Source organism: Pecten maximus, unplaced genomic scaffold (assembly GCF_902652985.1).
Source record: "Pecten maximus unplaced genomic scaffold, xPecMax1.1, whole genome shotgun sequence".
Lineage (NCBI taxonomy): Eukaryota > Metazoa > Mollusca > Bivalvia > Pectinida > Pectinidae > Pecten > Pecten maximus.
Genome location: NW_022982689.1, coordinates 1 through 20,802, shown reverse-complemented (window position 1 = coordinate 20,802; position 20,802 = coordinate 1). Strand labels below are relative to the sequence as shown.

Here is a 20,802-nt window from a genome sequence, read left to right as displayed (position 1 = left end):
TTAAAGTGACTAATTGTAATGCTCAAAACTCTTGTAGCGCTTTTTATACTAAAACGTCATTGATTTGATCAAAACTCACTGATTCATTTTTTAATTTTTTTTTTTTAATTTTTTTTTTTTTGGATAAAATTGCATATATAAAATTAATGATTAGAACCCGACGTATAATGTTTCATCATCAAAATTTGTTTACATAAGAGACAGTGTTTTCAATATGTTCAATGGTAATTAACCGTAAAACCGCCAAGGCCAACAGGGTAATTAGCTATCGTTACATGTACGAGGCCATATCAATGTCCCGGGGGCGGGGGATGTTTGTACAGGCGGTTCATATCAAAGTACCCGGATGAAAAAAATTACCGAATGTTAGTACAAGTGAGGAAATCAATCAAGGGAAGTGTTTGTACAAATGCGATGAATGTGTTTCTATTACCTGCATCAGCTACCTGTTCTGGTTGGTGTTCCGGAGAATGTGTTCTTAGCCAATCAAGTTCTTAGCCAATCAAAACCCGTGTAACATATGACCACGCCCTTTATCATTCTGTTCCTTTTCGGTTACTATGGCTATAAAATCTCAGCGAAAATGAGTATTTCCACATTCACCATGACTTCCCGACCGAGCAGAAAAATGACTACCAAGAAGAGCAAAGCTGTTGTCAAGAGTCTACGACATGACCGCGACGCATGGCGAGACCGCGACACCTCCTTCGTGCCTACCAGTCACATCCTACGCCACTTCCGGCTAACCAAGGCCAAGTTGGATGAGCTGGTGTTTCCCGCTAACGACAGACAGCGAATGGTGTACTCCGACAATCACAACTGGATACGAGCCACCTACGGCCACAGCGTCAACATCCGGGTGTCAGAGATTGGGAGACAGATCCGCAACCAGGAGGGTCTCACGTACTTCGTCCACGGGATCAAGGCCAGAGACACAGACTCCGTCCTTAAGTATGGACTGGACCACACTCGCTGCCCGTACATCGAATTCACCGACTCCCCCGATTACGTCAGAGCTGGTGCGGAATTGTTGGTGCACATTGACGTCAGAGGATTCCTCCGGGCTGGGTTCCGCCTGTACAAGATCGGCCCCCACGTCTACGCCACAGATTGCAGAGTGCCACCGGAGTTCATCAAGGATATAGAGTACCTTGTGCTCTGAACTTCCAACTAAAACGGCCCTTTTCAGGGCCACACAAACAGCCCTTTTTAGGGCTAACAATCTTCCCAAAAAGCCCAGAGAAACCTCGAAATACGCATTGAAATGATAATACAATAATCAATCAAGAAATCAAATCTAATCAAGACATACATGCTACACAATAAATCATTTCCACTAAAACAATCAATTGAAAATGATAGAAATCAATAAAAACTTGAATGAGTCAATCTAATCAATCAATCAATGAATGAATCAATCAAAATAAATAAACATTGTAAACTTTAGCAGAAACGATAATGAAGTTATTTGTAAAGCAATGGCGTCTCCCACCCCTACAGAAAAAATAAATGACAATCATTAAGGCAGAGCTTGCCAATATATGGAATTACCATCAGCATGCATATATAACGCACATCCGCCTCCGTGGCCCAATGGATAAGGCACCGGCCTCCTAAGCCGGGGATTGCGGGTTCGAGTCCCGCCGGAGGTTGTGTAACTTGTTCCTGGTTATTTCAGTTTTTAACGAGCACCAAATGAAACATGTACAATTAAAGTTAGAAAATGTGCAGTTATATCATAGTGATACGTCCTGTGAAACCATTTTTGTAATACAGACGCAGTTTAACAATTATAGATTCGCCCCCTTTAAGAAACACACACCGTCCATTCGGTCATGTGCGACTTCAATTTTTGTTTTATTTTTGTTTATTTTCAATTTTCATAGAACAATATCGTAGAATGCAAATCCTACTAACGGCAGGGTAAGTCTACATCTATCGGCAATATTCGAGATATACGAGTTAATTTTGTTTATTTTGCTTCGTACACTTAACAGAAAGTCGATTAAAGTGACTAATTGTAATGCTCAAAACTCTTGTAGCGCTTTTTATACTAAAATGTCATTGATTTGATCAAAACTCACTGATTCATTTTTTAATTTTTTTTTTTTTAATTTTTTTTTTTGATAAAATTGCATATATAAAATTAATGATTAGAACCCGACGTCTAATGTTTCATCATCAAAATTTGTTTACATAAGAGACAGTGTTTTCAATATGTTCAATGGTAATTAACCGTAAAACCGCCAAGGCCAACAGGGTAATTAGCTATCGTTACATGTACGAGGCCATATCAATGTCCCGGGGGCGGGGATGTTTGTACAGGCGGTTCATATCAAAGTACCCGGATGAAAAAAAATTACCGAATGTTAGTACAAGTGAGGAAATCAATCAAGGGAAGTGTTTGTACAAATGCGATGAATGTGTTTCTATTACCTGCATCAGCTACCTGTTCTGGTTGGTGTTCCGGAGAATGTGTTCTTAGCCAATCAAGTTCTTAGCCAATCAAAACCCGTGTAACATATGACCACGCCCTTTATCATTCTGTTCCTTTTCGGTTACTATGGCTATAAAATCTCAGCGAAAATGAGTATTTCCACATTCACCATGACTTCCCGACCTGAGCAGAAAAATGACTACCAAGAAGAGCAAAGCTGTTGTCAAGAGTCTACGACATGACCGCGACGCATGGCGAGACCGCGACACCTCCTTCGTGCCTACCAGTCACATCCTACGCCACTTCCGGCTAACCAAGGCCAAGTTGGATGAGCTGGTGTTTCCCGCTAACGACAGACAGCGAATGGTGTACTCCGACAATCACAACTGGATACGAGCCACCTACGGCCACAGCGTCAACATCCGGGTGTCAGAGATTGGGAGACAGATCCGCAACCAGGAGGGTCTCACGTACTTCGTCCACGGGATCAAGGCCAGAGACACAGACTCCGTCCTTAAGTATGGACTGGACCACACTCGCTGCCCGTACATCGAATTCACCGACTCCCCCGATTACGTCAGAGCTGGTGCGGAATTGTTGGTGCACATTGACGTCAGAGGATTCCTCAAGGGCTGGGTTCCGCCTGTACAAGATCGGCCCCCACGTCTACGCCACAGATTGCAGAGTGCCACCGGAGTTCATCAAGGATATAGAGTACCTTGTGCTCTGAACTTCCAACTAAAACGGCCCTTTTCAGGGCCACACAAACAGCCCTTTTTAGGGCTAACAATCTTCCCAAAAAGCCCAGAGAAACCTCGAAATACGCATTGAAATGATAATACAATAAACAATCAAGAAATCAAATCTAATCAAGACATACATGCTACACAATAACTCATTTCCACTAAAACAATCAATTGAAAATGATAGAAATCAATAAAAACTTGAATGAGTCAATCTAATCAATCAATCAATGAATGAATCAATCAAAATAAATAAACATTGTAAACTTTAGCAGAAACGATAATGAAGTTATTTGTAAAGCAATGGCGTCTCCCACCCCTACAGAAAAAATAAATGACAATCATTAAGGCAGAGCTTGCCAATATATGGAATTACCATCAGCATGCATATATAACGCACATCCGCCTCCGTGGCCCAATGGATAAGGCACCGGCCTCCTAAGCCGGGGATTGCGGGTTCGAGTCCCGCCGGAGGTTGTGTAACTTGTTCCTGGTTATTTCAGTTTTTAACGAGCACCAAATGAAACACGTACAATTAAAAGTTAGAAAATTTGCAGTTATATCATAGTGATACGTCCTGTGAAACCATTTTTGTAATACAGACGCAGTTTAACAATTAGAGATTCGCCCCCTTTAAGAAACACACACCGTCCATTCGGTCATGTGCGACTTCAATTTTTGTTTTATTTTTGTTTATTTTCAATTTTCATAGAACAATATCGTAGAATGCAAATCCTACTAACGGCAGGGTAAGTCTACATCTATCGACAATATTCGAGATATACGAGTTAATTTTGTTTATTTTGCTTCGTACACTTAACAGAAAGTCGATTAAAGTGACTAATTGTAATGCTCAAAACTCTTGTAGCGCTTTTTATACTAAAATGTCATTGATTTGATAAAACTCACTGATTCATTTTTTAATTTTTTTTTTTTAATGTTTTTTTTGGATAAAATTGCATTTATAAAATTAATGATTAGAACCCGACGTCTAATGTTTCATCATCAAAATTTGTTTACATAAGAGACAGTGTTTTCAATATGTTCAATGGTAATTAACCGTAAAACCGCCAAGGCCAACAGGGTAATTAGCTATCGTTACATGTACGAGGCCATATCAATGTCCCGGGGGCGGGGGTGTTTGTACAGGCGGTTCATATCAAAGTACCCGGATGAAAAAAATTACCGAATGTTAGTACAAGTGAGGAAATCAATCAAGGGAAGTGTTTGTACAAATGCGATGAATGTGTTTCTATTACCTGCATCAGCTACCTGTTCTGGTTGGTGTTCCGGAGAATGTGTTCTTAGCCAATCAAGTTCTTAGCCAACCAAAACCCGTGTAACATATGACCACGCCCTTTATTATTCTGTTCCTTTTCGGTTACTATGGCTATAAAATCTCAGCGAAAATGAGTATTTCCACATTCACCATGACTTCCCGACCGAGCAGAAAAATGACTACCAAGAAGAGCAAAGCTGTTGTCAAGAGTCTACGACATGACCGCGACGCATGGCGAGACCGCGACACCTCCTTCGTGCCTACCAGTCACATCCTACGCCACTTCCGGCTAACCAAGGCCAAGTTGGATGAGCTGGTGTTTCCCGCTAACGACAGACAGCGAATGGTGTACTCCGACAATCACAACTGGATACGAGCCACCTACGGCCACAGCGTCAACATCCGGGTGTCAGAGATTGGGAGACAGATCCGCAACCAGGAGGGTCTCACGTACTTCGTCCACGGGATCAAGGCCAGAGACACAGACTCCGTCCTTAAGTATGGACTGGACCACACTCGCTGCCCGTACATCGAATTCACCGACTCCCCCGATTACGTCAGAGCTGGCGCGGAATTGTTGGTGCACATTGACGTCAGAGGATTCCTCCAGGCTGGGTTCCGCCTGTACAAGATCGGCCCCCACGTCTACGCCACAGATTGCAGAGTGCCACCGGAGTTCATCAAGGATATAGAGTACCTTGTGCTCTGAACTTCCAACTAAAACGGCCCTTTTCAGGGCCACACAAACAGCCCTTTTTAGGGCTAACAATCTTCCCAAAAAGCCCAGAGAAACCTCGAAATACGCATTGAAATGATAATACAATAATCAATCAAGAAATCAAATCTAATCAAGACATACATGCTACACAATAACTCATTTCCACTAAAACAATCAATTGAAAATGATAGAAATCAATAAAAACTTGAATGAGTCAATCTAATCAATCAATCAATGAATGAATGAATCAATCAAAATAAATAAACATTGTAAACTCTAGCCGAAACGATAATGAAGTTATTTGTAAAGCAACGGCGTCTCCCACCCCTACAGAAAAAATAAATGACAATCATTAAGGCAGAGCTTGCCAATATATGGAATTACCATCAGCATGCATATATAACGCACATCCGCCTCCGTGGCCCAATGGATAAGGCACCGGCCTCCTAAGCCGGGGATTGCGGGTTCGAGTCCCGCCGGAGGTTGTGTAACTTGTTCCTGGTTATTTCAGTTTTTAACGAGCACCAAATGAAACATGTACAATTAAAATTTAGAAAATTTGCAGTTATATCATAGTGATACGTCCTGTGAAACCATTTTTGTAATACAGACGCAGTTTAACAATGATAGATTCGCCCCCTTTAAGAAACACACACCGTCCATTCGGTCATGTGCGACTTCATTTTTTTTTTTTTTATTTTTGTTTATTTTCAATTTTCATAGAACAATATCGTAGAATGCAAATCCTACTAACGGCAGGGTAAGTCTACATCTATCGGCAATATTCGAGATATACGAGTTAATTTTGTTTATTTTGCTTCGTACACTTAACAGAAAGTCGATTAAAGTGTAATGCTCAAAACTCTTGTAGCGCTTTTTATACTAAAGTGTCATTGATTTGATAAAACTCACTGATTCATTTTTTAATTTTTTTTTTTTTAATGTTTTTTTTGGATAAAATTGCATTTATAAAGTTAATGATTAGAACCCGACGTCTAATGTTTCATCATCAAAATTTGTTTACATAAGAGACAGTGTTTTCAATATGTTCAATGGTAATTAACCGTAAAACCGCCAAGGCCAACAGGGTAATTAGCTATCGTTACATGTACGAGGCCATATCAATGTCCCGGGGGCGGGGGTGTTTGTACAGGCGGTTCATATCAAAGTACCCGGATGAAAAAATTACCGAATGTTAGTACAAGTGAGGAAATCAATCAAGGGAAGTGTTTGTACAAATGCGATGAATGTGTTTCTATTACCTGCATCAGCCTACCTGTTCTGGTTGGTGTTCCGGAGAATGTGTTCTTAGCCAATCAAGTTCTTAGCCAACCAAAACCCGTGTAACATATGACCACGCCCTTTATTATTCTGTTCCTTTTCGGTTACTATGGCTATAAAATCTCAGCGAAAATGAGTATTTCCACATTCACCATGACTTCCCGACTGAGCAGAAAAATGACTACCAAGAAGAGCAAAGCTGTTGTCAAGAGTCTACGACATGACCGCGACGCATGGCGAGACCGCGACACCTCCTTCGTGCCTACCAGTCACATCCTACGCCACTTCCGGCTAACCAAGGCCAAGTTGGATGAGCTGGTGTTTCCCGCTAACGACAGACAGCGAATGGTGTACTCCGACAATCACAACTGGATACGAGCCACCTACGGCCACAGCGTCAACATCCGGGTGTCAGAGATTGGGAGACAGATCCGCAACCAGGAGGGTCTCACGTACTTCGTCCACGGGATCAAGGCCAGAGACACAGACTCCGTCCTTAAGTATGGACTGGACCACACTCGCTGCCCGTACATCGAATTCACCGACTCCCCCGATTACGTCAGAGCTGGCGCGGAATTGTTGGTGCACATTGACGTCAGAGGATTCCTCCAGGCTGGGTTCCGCCTGTACAAGATCGGCCCCCACGTCTACGCCACAGATTGCAGAGTGCCACCGGAGTTCATCAAGGATATAGAGTACCTTGTGCTCTGAACTTCCAACTAAAACGGCCCTTTTCAGGGCCACACAAACAGCCCTTTTTAGGGCTAACAATCTTCCCAAAAAGCCCAGAGAAACCTCGAAATACGCATTGAAATGATAATACAATAATCAATCAAGAAATCAAATCTAATCAAGACATACATGCTACACAATAACTCATTTCCACTAAAACAATCAATTGAAAATGATAGAAATCAATAAAAACTTGAATGAGTCAATCTAATCAATCAATGAATGAATGAATCAATCAAAATAAATAAACATTGTAAACTTTAGCAGAAACGATAATGAAGTTATTTGTAAAGCAATGGCGTCTCCCACCCCTACAGAAAAAATAAATGACAATCATTAAGGCAGAGCTTGCCAATATATGGAATTACCATCAGCATGCATATATAACGCACATCCGCCTCCGTGGCCCAATGGATAAGGCACCGGCCTCCTAAGCCGGGGATTGCGGGTTCGAGTCCCGCCGGAGGTTGTGTAACTTGTTCCTGGTTATTTCAGTTTTTAACGAGCACCAAATGAAACATGTACAATTAAAAGTTAGAAAATTTGCAGTTATATCATAGTGATACGTCCTGTGAAACCATTTTTGTAATACAGACGCAGTTTAACAATTATAGATTCGCCCCCTTTAAGAAACACACACCGTCCATTCGGTCATGTGCGACTTCAATTTTTTGTTTTATTTTTGTTTATTTTCAATTTTCATAGAACAATATCGTAGAATGCAAATCCTACTAACGGCAGGGTAAGTCTACATCTATCGACAATATTCGAGATATACGAGTTAATTTTGTTTATTTTGCTTCGTACACTTAACAGAAAGTCGATTAAAGTGACTAATTGTAATGCTCAAAACTCTTGTAGCGCTTTTTATACTAAAACGTCATTGATTTGATCAAAACTCACTGATTCATTTTTTAATTTTTTTTTTTTTAATTTTTTTTTTTTTGGATAAAATTGCATATATAAAATTAATGATTAGAACCCGACGTCTAATGTTTCATCATCAAAATTTGTTTACATAAGAGACAGTGTTTTCAATATGTTCAATGGTAATTAACCGTAAAACCGCCAAGGCCAACAGGGTAATTAGCTATCGTTACATGTACGAGGCCATATCAATGTCCCGGGGTCGGGGGTGTTTGTACAGGCGGTTCATATCAAAGTACCCGGATGAAAAAAATTACCGAATGTTAGTACAAGTGAGGAAATCAATCAAGGGAAGTGTTTGTACAAATGCGATGAATGTGTTTCTATTACCTGCATCAGCTACCTGTTCTGGTTGGTGTTCCGGAGAATGTGTTCTTAGCCAATCAAGTTCTTAGCCAATCAAAACCCGTGTAACATATGACCACGCCCTTTATTATTCTGTTCCTTTTCGGTTACTATGGCTATAAAATCTCAGCGAAAATGAGTATTTCCACATTCACCATGACTTCCCGACCGAGCAGAAAAATGACTACCAAGAAGAGCAAAGCTGTTGTCAAGAGTCTACGACATGACCGCGACGCATGGCGAGACCGCGACACCTCCTTCGTGCCTACCAGTCACATCCTACGCCACTTCCGGCTAACCAAGGCCAGGTTGGATGAGCTGGTGTTTCCCGCTAACGACAGACAGCGAATGGTGTACTCCGACAATCACAACTGGATACGAGCCACCTACGGCCACAGCGTCAACATCCGGGTGTCAGAGATTGGGAGACAGATCCGCAACCAGGAGGGTCTCACGTACTTCGTCCACGGGATCAAGGCCAGAGACACAGACTCCGTCCTTAAGTATGGACTGGACCACACTCGCTGCCCGTACATCGAATTCACCGACTCCCCCGATTACGTCAGAGCTGGTGCGGAATTGGTGGTGCACATTGACGTCAGAGGATTCCTCCGGGCTGGGTTCCGCCTGTACAAGATCGGCCCCCACGTCTACGCCACAGATTGCAGAGTGCCACCGGAGTTCATCAAGGATATAGAGTACCTTGTGCTCTGAACTTCCAACTAAAACGGCCCTTTTCAGGGCCACACAAACAGCCCTTTTTAGGGCTAACAATCTTCCCAAAAAGCCCAGAGAAACCTCGAAATACGCATTGAAATGATAATACAATAAACAATCAAGAAATCAAATCTAATCAAGACATACATGCTACACAATAACTCATTTCCACTAAAACAATCAATTGAAAATGATAGAAATCAATAAAAACTTGAATGAGTCAATCTAATCAATCAATCAAAATAAATAAACATTGTAAACTTTAGCAGAAACGATAATGAAGTTATTTGTAAAGCAATGGCGTCTCCCACCCCTACAGAAAAAATAAATGACAATCATTAAGGCAGAGCTTGCCAATATATGGAATTACCATCAGCATGCATATATAACGCACATCCGCCTCCGTGGCCCAATGGATAAGGCACCGGCCTCCTAAGCCGGGGATTGCGGGTTCGAGTCCCGCCGGAGGTTGTGTAACTTGTTCCTGGTTATTTCAGTTTTTAACGAGCACCAAATGAAACATGTACAATTAAAAGTTAGAAAATGTGCAGTTATATCATAGTGATACGTCCTGTGAAACCATTTTTGTAATACAGACGCAGTTTAACAATTATAGATTCGCCCCCTTTAAGAAACACACACCGTCCATTCGGTCATGTGCGACTTCAATTTTTGTTTTATTTTTGTTTATTTTCAATTTTCATAGAACAATATCGTAGAATGCAAATCCTACTAACGGCAGGGTAAGTCTACATCTATCGGCAATATTCGAGATATACGAGTTAATTTTGTTTATTTTGCTTCGTACACTTAACAGAAAGTCGATTAAAGTGACTAATTGTAATGCTCAAAACTCTTGTAGCGCTTTTTATACTAAAATGTCATTGATTTGATGAAACTCACTGATTCATTTTTTAATTTTTTTTTTTTTTTAATTTTTCTTTTTTGATAAAATTGCATTTATAAAAATAATGATTAGAACCCGACGTATAATGTTTCATCATCAAAATTTGTTTACATAAGAGACAGTGTTTTCAATATGTTCAATGGTAATTAACCGTAAAACCGCTAAGGCCAACAGGGTAATTAGCTATCGTTACATGTACGAGGCCATATCAATGTCCCGGGGGCGGGGATGTTTGTACAGGCGGTTCATATCAAAGTACCCGGATGAAAAAAAATTACCGAATGTTAGTACAAGTGAGGAAATCAATCAAGGGAAGTGTTTGTACAAATGCGATGAATGTGTTTCTATTACCTGCATCAGCTACCTGTTCTGGTTGGTGTTCCGGAGAATGTGTTCTTAGCCAATCAAGTTCTTAGCCAATCAAAACCCGTGTAACATATGACCACGCCCTTTATCATTCTGTTCCTTTTCGGTTACTATGGCTATAAAATCTCAGCGAAAATGAGTATTTCCACATTCACCATGACTTCCCGACCGAGCAGAAAAATGACTACCAAGAAGAGCAAAGCTGTTGTCAAGAGTCTACGACATGACCGCGACGCATGGCGAGACCGCGACACCTCCTTCGTGCCTACCAGTCACATCCTACGCCACTTCCGGCTAACCAAGGCCAGGTTGGATGAGCTGGTGTTTCCCGCTAACGACAGACAGCGAATGGTGTACTCCGACAATCACAACTGGATACGAGCCACCTACGGCCACAGCGTCAACATCCGGGTGTCAGAGATTGGGAGACAGATCCGCAACCAGGAGGGTCTCACGTACTTCGTCCACGGGATCAAGGCCAGAGACACAGACTCCGTCCTTAAGTATGGACTGGACCACACTCGCTGCCCGTACATCGAATTCACCGACTCCCCCGATTACGTCAGAGCTGGTGCGGAATTGTTGGTGCACATTGACGTCAGAGGATTCCTCCGGGCTGGGTTCCGCCTGTACAAGATCGGCCCCCACGTCTACGCCACAGATTGCAGAGTGCCACCGGAGTTCATCAAGGATATAGAGTACCTTGTGCTCTGAACTTCCAACTAAAACGGCCCTTTTCAGGGCCACACAAACAGCCCTTTTTAGGGCTAACAATCTTCCCAAAAAGCCCAGAGAAACCTCGAAATACGCATTGAAATGATAATACAATAAACAATCAAGAAATCAAATCTAATCAAGACATACATGCTACACAATAACTCATTTCCACTAAAACAATCAATTGAAAATGATAGAAATCAATAAAAACTTGAATGAGTCAATCTAATCAATCAATCAAAATAAATAATAACATTGTAAACTTTAGCAGAAACGATAATGAAGTTATTTGTAAAGCAATGGCGTCTCCCACCCCTACAGAAAAAATAAATGACAATCATTAAGGCAGAGCTTGCCAATATATGGAATTACCATCAGCATGCATATATAACGCACATCCGCCTCCGTGGCCCAATGGATAAGGCACCGGCCTCCTAAGCCGGGGATTGCGGGTTCGAGTCCCGCCGGAGGTTGTGTAACTTGTTCCTGGTTATTTCAGTTTTTAACGAGCACCAAATGAAACATGTACAATTAAAGGTTAGAAAATGTGCAGTTATATCATAGTGATACGTCCTGTGAAACCATTTTTGTAATACAGACGCAGTTTAACAATTATAGATTCGCCCCCTTTAAGAAACACACACCGTCCATTCGGTCATGTGCGACTTCAATTTTTGTTTTATTTTTGTTTATTTTCAATTTTCATAGAACAATATCGTAGAATGCAAATCCTACTAACGGCAGGGTAAGTCTACATCTATCGGCAATATTCGAGATATACGAGTTAATTTTGTTTATTTTGCTTCGTACACTTAACAGAAAGTCGATTAAAGTGACTAATTGTAATGCTCAAAACTCTTGTAGCGCTTTTTATACTAAAATGTCATTGATTTGATAAAACTCACTGATTCATTTTTTAATTTTTTTTTTTTTAATTTTTCTTTTTTGATAAAATTGCATTTATAAAATTAATGATTAGAACCCGACGTATAATGTTTCATCATCAAAATTTGTTTACATAAGAGACAGTGTTTTCAATATGTTCAATGGTAATTAACCGTAAAACCGCTAAGGCCAACAGGGTAATTAGCTATCGTTACATGTACGAGGCCATATCAATGTCCCGGGGGCGGGGATGTTTGTACAGGCGGTTCATATCAAAGTACCCGGATGAAAAAAAATTACCGAATGTTAGTACAAGTGAGGAAATCAATCAAGGGAAGTGTTTGTACAAATGCGATGAATGTGTTTCTATTACCTGCATCAGCTACCTGTTCTGGTTGGTGTTCCGGAGAATGTGTTCTTAGCCAATCAAGTTCTTAGCCAATCAAAACCCGTGTAACATATGACCACGCCCTTTATCATTCTGTTCCTTTTCGGTTACTATGGCTATAAAATCTCAGCGAAAATGAGTATTTCCACATTCACCATGACTTCCCGACCGAGCAGAAAAATGACTACCAAGAAGAGCAAAGCTGTTGTCAAGAGTCTACGACATGACCGCGACGCATGGCGAGACCGCGACACCTCCTTCGTGCCTACCAGTCACATCCTACGCCACTTCCGGCTAACCAAGGCCAGGTTGGATGAGCTGGTGTTTCCCGCTAACGACAGACAGCGAATGGTGTACTCCGACAATCACAACTGGATACGAGCCACCTACGGCCACAGCGTCAACATCCGGGTGTCAGAGATTGGGAGACAGATCCGCAACCAGGAGGGTCTCACGTACTTCGTCCACGGGATCAAGGCCAGAGACACAGACTCCGTCCTTAAGTATGGACTGGACCACACTCGCTGCCCGTACATCGAATTCACCGACTCCCCCGATTACGTCAGAGCTGGTGCGGAATTGGTGGTGCACATTGACGTCAGAGGATTCCTCCGGGCTGGGTTCCGCCTGTACAAGATCGGCCCCCACGTCTACGCCACAGATTGCAGAGTGCCACCGGAGTTCATCAAGGATATAGAGTACCTTGTGCTCTGAACTTCCAACTAAAACGGCCCTTTTCAGGGCCACACAAACAGCCCTTTTTAGGGCTAACAATCTTCCCAAAAAGCCCAGAGAAACCTCGAAATACGCATTGAAATGATAATACAATAAACAATCAAGAAATCAAATCTAATCAAGACATACATGCTACACAATAACTCATTTCCACTAAAACAATCAATTGAAAATGATAGAAATCAATAAAAACTTGAATGAGTCAATCTAATCAATCAATCAAAATAAATAAACATTGTAAACTTTAGCAGAAACGATAATGAAGTTATTTGTAAAGCAATGGCGTCTCCCACCCCTACAGAAAAAATAAATGACAATCATTAAGGCAGAGCTTGCCAATATATGGAATTACCATCAGCATGCATATATAACGCACATCCGCCTCCGTGGCCCAATGGATAAGGCACCGGCCTCCTAAGCCGGGGATTGCGGGTTCGAGTCCCGCCGGAGGTTGTGTAACTTGTTCCTGGTTATTTCAGTTTTTAACGAGCACCAAATGAAACATGTACAATTAAAAGTTAGAAAATGTGCAGTTATATCATAGTGATACGTCCTGTGAAACCATTTTTGTAATACAGACGCAGTTTAACAATTATAGATTCGCCCCCTTTAAGAAACACACACCGTCCATTCGGTCATGTGCGACTTCAATTTTTGTTTTATTTTTGTTTATTTTCAATTTTCATAGAACAATATCGTAGAATGCAAATCCTACTAACGGCAGGGTAAGTCTACATCTATCGGCAATATTCGAGATATACGAGTTAATTTTGTTTATTTTGCTTCGTACACTTAACAGAAAGTCGATTAAAGTGACTAATTGTAATGCTCAAAACTCTTGTAGCGCTTTTTATACTAAAATGTCATTGATTTGATAAAACTCACTGATTCATTTTTTAATTTTTTTTTTTTTTAATTTTTCTTTTTTGATAAAATTGCATTTATAAAATTAATGATTAGAACCCGACGTATAATGTTTCATCATCAAAATTTGTTTACATAAGAGACAGTGTTTTCAATATGTTCAATGGTAATTAACCGTAAAACCGCTAAGGCCAACAGGGTAATTAGCTATCGTTACATGTACGAGGCCATATCAATGTCCCGGGGGCGGGGATGTTTGTACAGGCGGTTCATATCAAAGTACCCGGATGAAAAAAAATTACCGAATGTTAGTACAAGTGAGGAAATCAATCAAGGGAAGTGTTTGTACAAATGCGATGAATGTGTTTCTATTACCTGCATCAGCTACCTGTTCTGGTTGGTGTTCCGGAGAATGTGTTCTTAGCCAATCAAGTTCTTAGCCAATCAAAACCCGTGTAACATATGACCACGCCCTTTATCATTCTGTTCCTTTTCGGTTACTATGGCTATAAAATCTCAGCGAAAATGAGTATTTCCACATTCACCATGACTTCCCGACCGAGCAGAAAAATGACTACCAAGAAGAGCAAAGCTGTTGTCAAGAGTCTACGACATGACCGCGACGCATGGCGAGACCGCGACACCTCCTTCGTGCCTACCAGTCACATCCTACGCCACTTCCGGCTAACCAAGGCCAGGTTGGATGAGCTGGTGTTTCCCGCTAACGACAGACAGCGAATGGTGTACTCCGACAATCACAACTGGATACGAGCCACCTACGGCCACAGCGTCAACATCCGGGTGTCAGAGATTGGGAGACAGATCCGCAACCAGGAGGGTCTCACGTACTTCGTCCACGGGATCAAGGCCAGAGACACAGACTCCGTCCTTAAGTATGGACTGGACCACACTCGCTGCCCGTACATCGAATTCACCGACTCCCCCGATTACGTCAGAGCTGGTGCGGAATTGTTGGTGCACATTGACGTCAGAGGATTCCTCCGGGCTGGGTTCCGCCTGTACAAGATCGGCCCCCACGTCTACGCCACAGATTGCAGAGTGCCACCGGAGTTCATCAAGGATATAGAGTACCTTGTGCTCTGAACTTCCAACTAAAACGGCCCTTTTCAGGGCCACACAAACAGCCCTTTTTAGGGCTAACAATCTTCCCAAAAAGCCCAGAGAAACCTCGAAATACGCATTGAAATGATAATACAATAAACAATCAAGAAATCAAATCTAATCAAGACATACATGCTACACAATAACTCATTTCCACTAAAACAATCAATTGAAAATGATAGAAATCAATAAAAACTTGAATGAGTCAATCTAATCAATCAATCAAAATAAATAAACATTGTAAACTTTAGCAGAAACGATAATGAAGTTATTTGTAAAGCAATGGCGTCTCCCACCCCTACAGAAAAAATAAATGACAATCATTAAGGCAGAGCTTGCCAATATATGGAATTACCATCAGCATGCATATATAACGCACATCCGCCTCCGTGGCCCAATGGATAAGGCACCGGCCTCCTAAGCCGGGGATTGCGGGTTCGAGTCCCGCCGGAGGTTGTGTAACTTGTTCCTGGTTATTTCAGTTTTTAACGAGCACCAAATGAAACATGTACAATTAAAAGTTAGAAAATGTGCAGTTATATCATAGTGATACGTCCTGTGAAACCATTTTTGTAATACAGACGCAGTTTAACAATTATAGATTCGCCCCCTTTAAGAAACACACACCGTCCATTCGGTCATGTGCGACTTCAATTTTTGTTTTATTTTTGTTTATTTTCAATTTTCATAGAACAATATCGTAGAATGCAAATCCTACTAACGGCAGGGTAAGTCTACATCTATCGGCAATATTCGAGATATACGAGTTAATTTTGTTTATTTTGCTTCGTACACTTAACAGAAAGTCGATTAAAGTGACTAATTGTAATGCTCAAAACTCTTGTAGCGCTTTTTATACTAAAATGTCATTGATTTGATAAAACTCACTGATTCATTTTTTAATTTTTTTTTTTTTTAATTTTTCTTTTTTGATAAAATTGCATTTATAAAATTAATGATTAGAACCCGACGTATAATGTTTCATCATCAAAATTTGTTTACATAAGAGACAGTGTTTTCAATATGTTCAATGGTAATTAACCGTAAAACCGCTAAGGCCAACAGGGTAATTAGCTATCGTTACATGTACGAGGCCATATCAATGTCCCGGGGGCGGGGATGTTTGTACAGGCGGTTCATATCAAAGTACCCGGATGAAAAAAAATTACCGAATGTTAGTACAAGTGAGGAAATCAATCAAGGGAAGTGTTTGTACAAATGCGATGAATGTGTTTCTATTACCTGCATCAGCTACCTGTTCTGGTTGGTGTTCCGGAGAATGTGTTCTTAGCCAATCAAGTTCTTAGCCAATCAAAACCCGTGTAACATATGACCACGCCCTTTATCATTCTGTTCCTTTTCGGTTACTATGGCTATAAAATCTCAGCGAAAATGAGTATTTCCACATTCACCATGACTTCCCGACCGAGCAGAAAAATGACTACCAAGAAGAGCAAAGCTGTTGTCAAGAGTCTACGACATGACCGCGACGCATGGCGAGACCGCGACACCTCCTTCGTGCCTACCAGTCACATCCTACGCCACTTCCGGCTAACCAAGGCCAGGTTGGATGAGCTGGTGTTTCCCGCTAACGACAGACAGCGAATGGTGTACTCCGACAATCACAACTGGATACGAGCCACCTACGGCCACAGCGTCAACATCCGGGTGTCAGAGATTGGGAGACAGATCCGCAACCAGGAGGGTCTCACGTACTTCGTCCACGGGATCAAGGCCAGAGACACAGACTCCGTCCTTAAGTATGGACTGGACCACACTCGCTGCCCGTACATCGAATTCACCGACTCCCCCGATTACGTCAGAGCTGGTGCGGAATTGTTGGTGCACATTGACGTCAGAGGATTCCTCCGGGCTGGGTTCCGCCTGTACAAGATCGGCCCCCACGTCTACGCCACAGATTGCAGAGTGCCACCGGAGTTCATCAAGGATATAGAGTACCTTGTGCTCTGAACTTCCAACTAAAACGGCCCTTTTCAGGGCCACACAAACAGCCCTTTTTAGGGCTAACAATCTTCCCAAAAAGCCCAGAGAAACCTCGAAATACGCATTGAAATGATAATACAATAAACAATCAAGAAATCAAATCTAATCAAGACATGCATGCTACACAATAACTCATTTCCACTAAAACAATCAATTGAAAATGATAGAAATCAATAAAAACTTGAATGAGTCAATCTAATCAATCAATCAAAATAAATAGACATTGTAAACTTTAGCAGAAACGATAATGAAGTTATTTGTAAAGCAATGGCGTCTCCCACCCCTACAGAAAAAATAAATGACAATCATTAAGGCAGAGCTTGCCAATATATGGAATTACCATCAGCATGCATATATAACGCACATCCGCCTCCGTGGCCCAATGGATAAGGCACCGGCCTCCTAAGCCGGGGATTGCGGGTTCGAGTCCCGCCGGAGGTTGTGTAACTTGTTCCTGGTTATTTCAGTTTTTAACGAGCACCAAATGAAACATGTACAATTAAAGGTTAGAAAATGTGCAGTTATATCATAGTGATACGTCCTGTGAAACCATTTTTGTAATACAGACGCAGTTTAACAATTATAGATTCGCCCCCTTTAAGAAACACACACCGTCCATTCGGTCATGTGCGACTTCAATTTTTGTTTTATTTTTGTTTATTTTCAATTTTCATAGAACAATATCGTAGAATGCAAATCCTACTAACGGCAGGGTAAGTCTACATCTATCGGCAATATTCGAGATATACGAGTTAATTTTGTTTATTTTGCTTCGTACACTTAACAGAAAGTCGATTAAAGTGACTAATTGTAATGCTCAAAACTCTTGTAGCGCTTTTTATACTAAAATGTCATTGATTTGATAAAACTCACTGATTCATTTTTTAATTTTTTTTTTTTTTAATTTTTCTTTTTTGATAAAATTGCATTTATAAAATTAATGATTAGAACCCGACGTATAATGTTTCATCATCAAAATTTGTTTACATAAGAGACAGTGTTTTCAATATGTTCAATGGTAATTAACCGTACAACCGCTAAGGCCAACAGGGTAATTAGCTATCGTTACATGTACGAGGCCATATCAATGTCCCGGGGGCGGGGATGTTTGTACAGGCGGTTCATATCAAAGTACCCGGATGAAAAAAAATTACCGAATGTTAGTACAAGTGAGGAAATCAATCAAGGGAAGTGATTGTACAAATGCGATGAATGTGTTTCTATTACCTGCATCAGCTACCTGTTCTGGTTGGTGTTCCGGAGAATGTGTTCTTAGCCAATCAAGTTCTTAGCCAATCAAAACCCGTGTAACATATGACCACGCCCTTTATCATTCTGTTCCTTTTCGGTTACTATGGCTATAAAATCTCAGCGAAAATGAGTATTTCCACATTCACCATGACTTCCCGACTGAGCAGAAAAATGACTACCAAGAAGAGCAAAGCTGTTGTCAAGAGTCTACGACATGACCGCGACGCATGGCGAGACCGCGACACCTCCTTCGTGCCTACCAGTCACATCCTACGCCACTTCCGGCTAACCAAGGCCAGGTTGGATGAGCTGGTGTTTCCCGCTAACGACAGACAGCGAATGGTGTACTCCGACAATCACAACTGGATACGAGCCACCTACGGCCACAGCGTCAACATCCGGGTGTCAGAGATTGGGAGACAGATCCGCAACCAGGAGGGTCTCACGTACTTCGTCCACGGGATCAAGGCCAGAGACACAGACTCCGTCCTTAAGTATGGACTGGACCACACTCGCTGCCCGTACATCGAATTCACCGACTCCCCCGATTACGTCAGAGCTGGTGCGGAATTGGTGGTGCACATTGACGTCAGAGGATTCCTCCGGGCTGGGTTCCGCCTGTACAAGATCGGCCCCCACGTCTACGCCACAGATTGCAGAGTGCCACCGGAGTTCATCAAGGATATAGAGTACCTTGTGCTCTGAACTTCCAACTAAAACGGCCCTTTTCAGGGCCACACAAACAGCCCTTTTTAGGGCTAACAATCTTCCCAAAAAGCCCAGAGAAACCTCGAAATACGCATTGAAATGATAATACAATAAACAATCAAGAAATCAAATCTAATCAAGACATACATGCTACACAATAACTCATTTCCACTAAAACAATCAATTGAAAATGATAGAAATCAATAAAAACTTGAATGAGTCAATCTAATCAATCAATCAAAATAAATAAACATTGTAAACTTTAGCAGAAACGATAATGAAGTTATTTGTAAAGCAATGGCGTCTCCCACCCCTACAGAAAAAATAAATGACAATCATTAAGGCAGAGCTTGCCAATATATGGAATTACCATCAGCATGCATATATAACGCACATCCGCCTCCGTGGCCCAATGGATAAGGCACCGGCCTCCTAAGCCGGGGATTGCGGGTTCGAGTCCCGCCGGAGGTTGTGTAACTTGTTCCTGGTTATTTCAGTTTTTAACGAGCACCAAATGAAACATGTACAATTAAAAGTTAGAAAATGTGCAGTTATATCATAGTGATACGTCCTGTGAAACCATTTTTGTAATACAGACGCAGTTTAACAATTATAGATTCGCCCCCTTTAAGAAACACACACCGTCCATTCGGTCATGTGCGACTTCAATTTTTGTTTTATTTTTGTTTATTTTCAATTTTCATAGAACAATATCGTAGAATGCAAATCCTACTAACGGCAGGGTAAGTCTACATCTATCGGCAATATTCGAGATATACGAGTTAATTTTGTTTATTTTGCTTCGTACACTTAACAGAAAGTCGATTAAAGTGACTAATTGTAATGCTCAAAACTCTTGTAGCGCTTTTTATACTAAAATGTCATTGATTTGATAAAACTCACTGATTCATTTTTTAATTTTTTTTTTTTTTAATTTTTCTTTTTTGATAAAATTGCATTTATAAAATTAATGATTAGAACCCGACGTATAATGTTTCATCATCAAAATTTGTTTACATAAGAGACAGTGTTTTCAATATGTTCAATGGTAATTAACCGTAAAACCGCTAAGGCCAACAGGGTAATTAGCTATCGTTACATGTACGAGGCCATATCAATGTCCCGGGGGCGGGGATGTTTGTACAGGCGGTTCATATCAAAGTACCCGGATGAAAAAAATTACCGAATGTTAGTACAAGTGAGGAAATCAATCAAGGGAAGTGTTTGTACAAATGCGATGAATGTGTTTCTATTACCTGCATCAGCTACCTGTTCTGGTTGGTGTTCCGGAGAATGTGTTCTTAGCCAATCAAGTTCTTAGCCAATCAAAAACCCGTGTAACATATGACCACGCCCTTTATATTCTGTTCCTTTTCGGTTACTATGGCTATAAAATCTCAGCGAAAATGAGTATTTCCACATTCACCATGACTTCCCGACCGAGCAGAAAAATGACTACCAAGAAGAGCAAAGCTGTTGTCAAGAGTCTACGACATGACCGCGACGCATGGCGAGACCGCGACACCTCCTTCGTGCCTACCAGTCACATCCTACGCCACTTCCGGCTAACCAAGGCCAAGTTGGATGAGCTGGTGTTTCCCGCTAACGACAGACAGCGAATGGTGTACTCCGACAATCACAACTGGATACGAGCACTACAGCGCAACGTTGGCCAC

At 41.4% G+C, this 20,802-nt stretch overlaps 9 protein-coding genes and 10 non-coding genes across 19 annotated transcripts; all 19 read left to right on the top strand.

Annotated features, from left to right (window-relative positions):
- Window positions 1–604: 604 nt before the first annotated feature.
- Window positions 605–1,162, top strand: LOC117320767 (probable RNA 2'-phosphotransferase). Its single transcript, XM_033875271.1, has one exon. It carries the CDS (start codon window positions 605–607, stop codon window positions 1,160–1,162), a length of 558 nt encoding a protein of 185 aa, XP_033731162.1.
- A 417-nt stretch (window positions 1,163–1,579) lies between these two features.
- On the top strand, window positions 1,580–1,652 carry Trnar-ccu. Its single transcript has one exon. It is a non-coding gene; the product is annotated as a tRNA-Arg (tRNA).
- Window positions 1,653–3,584: 1,932 nt separating this feature from the next.
- On the top strand, window positions 3,585–3,657 carry Trnar-ccu. The gene has a single exon. It is a non-coding gene; the product is annotated as a tRNA-Arg (tRNA).
- A 953-nt stretch (window positions 3,658–4,610) lies between these two features.
- LOC117320766 (probable RNA 2'-phosphotransferase) lies at window positions 4,611–5,168 on the top strand. Its single transcript, XM_033875269.1, has one exon. The coding sequence runs from the start codon at window positions 4,611–4,613 to the stop codon at window positions 5,166–5,168; it is 558 nt and encodes a 185-aa protein (XP_033731160.1).
- A 421-nt stretch (window positions 5,169–5,589) lies between these two features.
- On the top strand, window positions 5,590–5,662 carry Trnar-ccu. The gene has a single exon. It is a non-coding gene; the product is annotated as a tRNA-Arg (tRNA).
- Window positions 5,663–6,611: 949 nt separating this feature from the next.
- On the top strand, window positions 6,612–7,169 carry LOC117320765 (probable RNA 2'-phosphotransferase). Its single transcript, XM_033875268.1, has one exon. The coding sequence runs from the start codon at window positions 6,612–6,614 to the stop codon at window positions 7,167–7,169; it is 558 nt and encodes a 185-aa protein (XP_033731159.1).
- Window positions 7,170–7,586: 417 nt separating this feature from the next.
- Trnar-ccu lies at window positions 7,587–7,659 on the top strand. Its single transcript has one exon. It is a non-coding gene; the product is annotated as a tRNA-Arg (tRNA).
- A 959-nt stretch (window positions 7,660–8,618) lies between these two features.
- Window positions 8,619–9,176, top strand: LOC117320764 (probable RNA 2'-phosphotransferase). The gene has a single exon (XM_033875267.1). The coding sequence runs from the start codon at window positions 8,619–8,621 to the stop codon at window positions 9,174–9,176; it is 558 nt and encodes a 185-aa protein (XP_033731158.1).
- Window positions 9,177–9,577: 401 nt separating this feature from the next.
- On the top strand, window positions 9,578–9,650 carry Trnar-ccu. The gene has a single exon. It is a non-coding gene; the product is annotated as a tRNA-Arg (tRNA).
- Window positions 9,651–10,608: 958 nt separating this feature from the next.
- LOC117320763 (probable RNA 2'-phosphotransferase) lies at window positions 10,609–11,166 on the top strand. The gene has a single exon (XM_033875266.1). It carries the CDS (start codon window positions 10,609–10,611, stop codon window positions 11,164–11,166), a length of 558 nt encoding a protein of 185 aa, XP_033731157.1.
- Window positions 11,167–11,569: 403 nt separating this feature from the next.
- On the top strand, window positions 11,570–11,642 carry Trnar-ccu. The gene has a single exon. It is a non-coding gene; the product is annotated as a tRNA-Arg (tRNA).
- A 956-nt stretch (window positions 11,643–12,598) lies between these two features.
- On the top strand, window positions 12,599–13,156 carry LOC117320762 (probable RNA 2'-phosphotransferase). The gene has a single exon (XM_033875265.1). It carries the CDS (start codon window positions 12,599–12,601, stop codon window positions 13,154–13,156), a length of 558 nt encoding a protein of 185 aa, XP_033731156.1.
- A 401-nt stretch (window positions 13,157–13,557) lies between these two features.
- On the top strand, window positions 13,558–13,630 carry Trnar-ccu. Its single transcript has one exon. It is a non-coding gene; the product is annotated as a tRNA-Arg (tRNA).
- A 957-nt stretch (window positions 13,631–14,587) lies between these two features.
- On the top strand, window positions 14,588–15,145 carry LOC117320761 (probable RNA 2'-phosphotransferase). Its single transcript, XM_033875264.1, has one exon. It carries the CDS (start codon window positions 14,588–14,590, stop codon window positions 15,143–15,145), a length of 558 nt encoding a protein of 185 aa, XP_033731155.1.
- A 401-nt stretch (window positions 15,146–15,546) lies between these two features.
- Trnar-ccu lies at window positions 15,547–15,619 on the top strand. The gene has a single exon. It is a non-coding gene; the product is annotated as a tRNA-Arg (tRNA).
- Window positions 15,620–16,576: 957 nt separating this feature from the next.
- Window positions 16,577–17,134, top strand: LOC117320760 (probable RNA 2'-phosphotransferase). Its single transcript, XM_033875263.1, has one exon. It carries the CDS (start codon window positions 16,577–16,579, stop codon window positions 17,132–17,134), a length of 558 nt encoding a protein of 185 aa, XP_033731154.1.
- A 401-nt stretch (window positions 17,135–17,535) lies between these two features.
- On the top strand, window positions 17,536–17,608 carry Trnar-ccu. Its single transcript has one exon. It is a non-coding gene; the product is annotated as a tRNA-Arg (tRNA).
- A 957-nt stretch (window positions 17,609–18,565) lies between these two features.
- Window positions 18,566–19,123, top strand: LOC117320759 (probable RNA 2'-phosphotransferase). The gene has a single exon (XM_033875261.1). The coding sequence runs from the start codon at window positions 18,566–18,568 to the stop codon at window positions 19,121–19,123; it is 558 nt and encodes a 185-aa protein (XP_033731152.1).
- A 401-nt stretch (window positions 19,124–19,524) lies between these two features.
- On the top strand, window positions 19,525–19,597 carry Trnar-ccu. Its single transcript has one exon. It is a non-coding gene; the product is annotated as a tRNA-Arg (tRNA).
- Window positions 19,598–20,802: the final 1,205 nt, after the last annotated feature.

What these genes read in the sequence shown, in the direction of transcription:
- LOC117320766 (XM_033875269.1), top strand. Translation starts at nt 4,611, where the DNA reads ATGACTTCCCGACCGAGCAGAAAAATGACTACCAAGAAGAGCAAAGCT.
- LOC117320761 (XM_033875264.1), top strand. Translation starts at nt 14,588, where the DNA reads ATGACTTCCCGACCGAGCAGAAAAATGACTACCAAGAAGAGCAAAGCT.
- LOC117320759 (XM_033875261.1), top strand. Translation starts at nt 18,566, where the DNA reads ATGACTTCCCGACTGAGCAGAAAAATGACTACCAAGAAGAGCAAAGCT.
- LOC117320762 (XM_033875265.1), top strand. Translation starts at nt 12,599, where the DNA reads ATGACTTCCCGACCGAGCAGAAAAATGACTACCAAGAAGAGCAAAGCT.
- LOC117320767 (XM_033875271.1), top strand. Translation starts at nt 605, where the DNA reads ATGACTTCCCGACCGAGCAGAAAAATGACTACCAAGAAGAGCAAAGCT.
- LOC117320763 (XM_033875266.1), top strand. Translation starts at nt 10,609, where the DNA reads ATGACTTCCCGACCGAGCAGAAAAATGACTACCAAGAAGAGCAAAGCT.
- LOC117320760 (XM_033875263.1), top strand. Translation starts at nt 16,577, where the DNA reads ATGACTTCCCGACCGAGCAGAAAAATGACTACCAAGAAGAGCAAAGCT.
- LOC117320765 (XM_033875268.1), top strand. Translation starts at nt 6,612, where the DNA reads ATGACTTCCCGACTGAGCAGAAAAATGACTACCAAGAAGAGCAAAGCT.
- LOC117320764 (XM_033875267.1), top strand. Translation starts at nt 8,619, where the DNA reads ATGACTTCCCGACCGAGCAGAAAAATGACTACCAAGAAGAGCAAAGCT.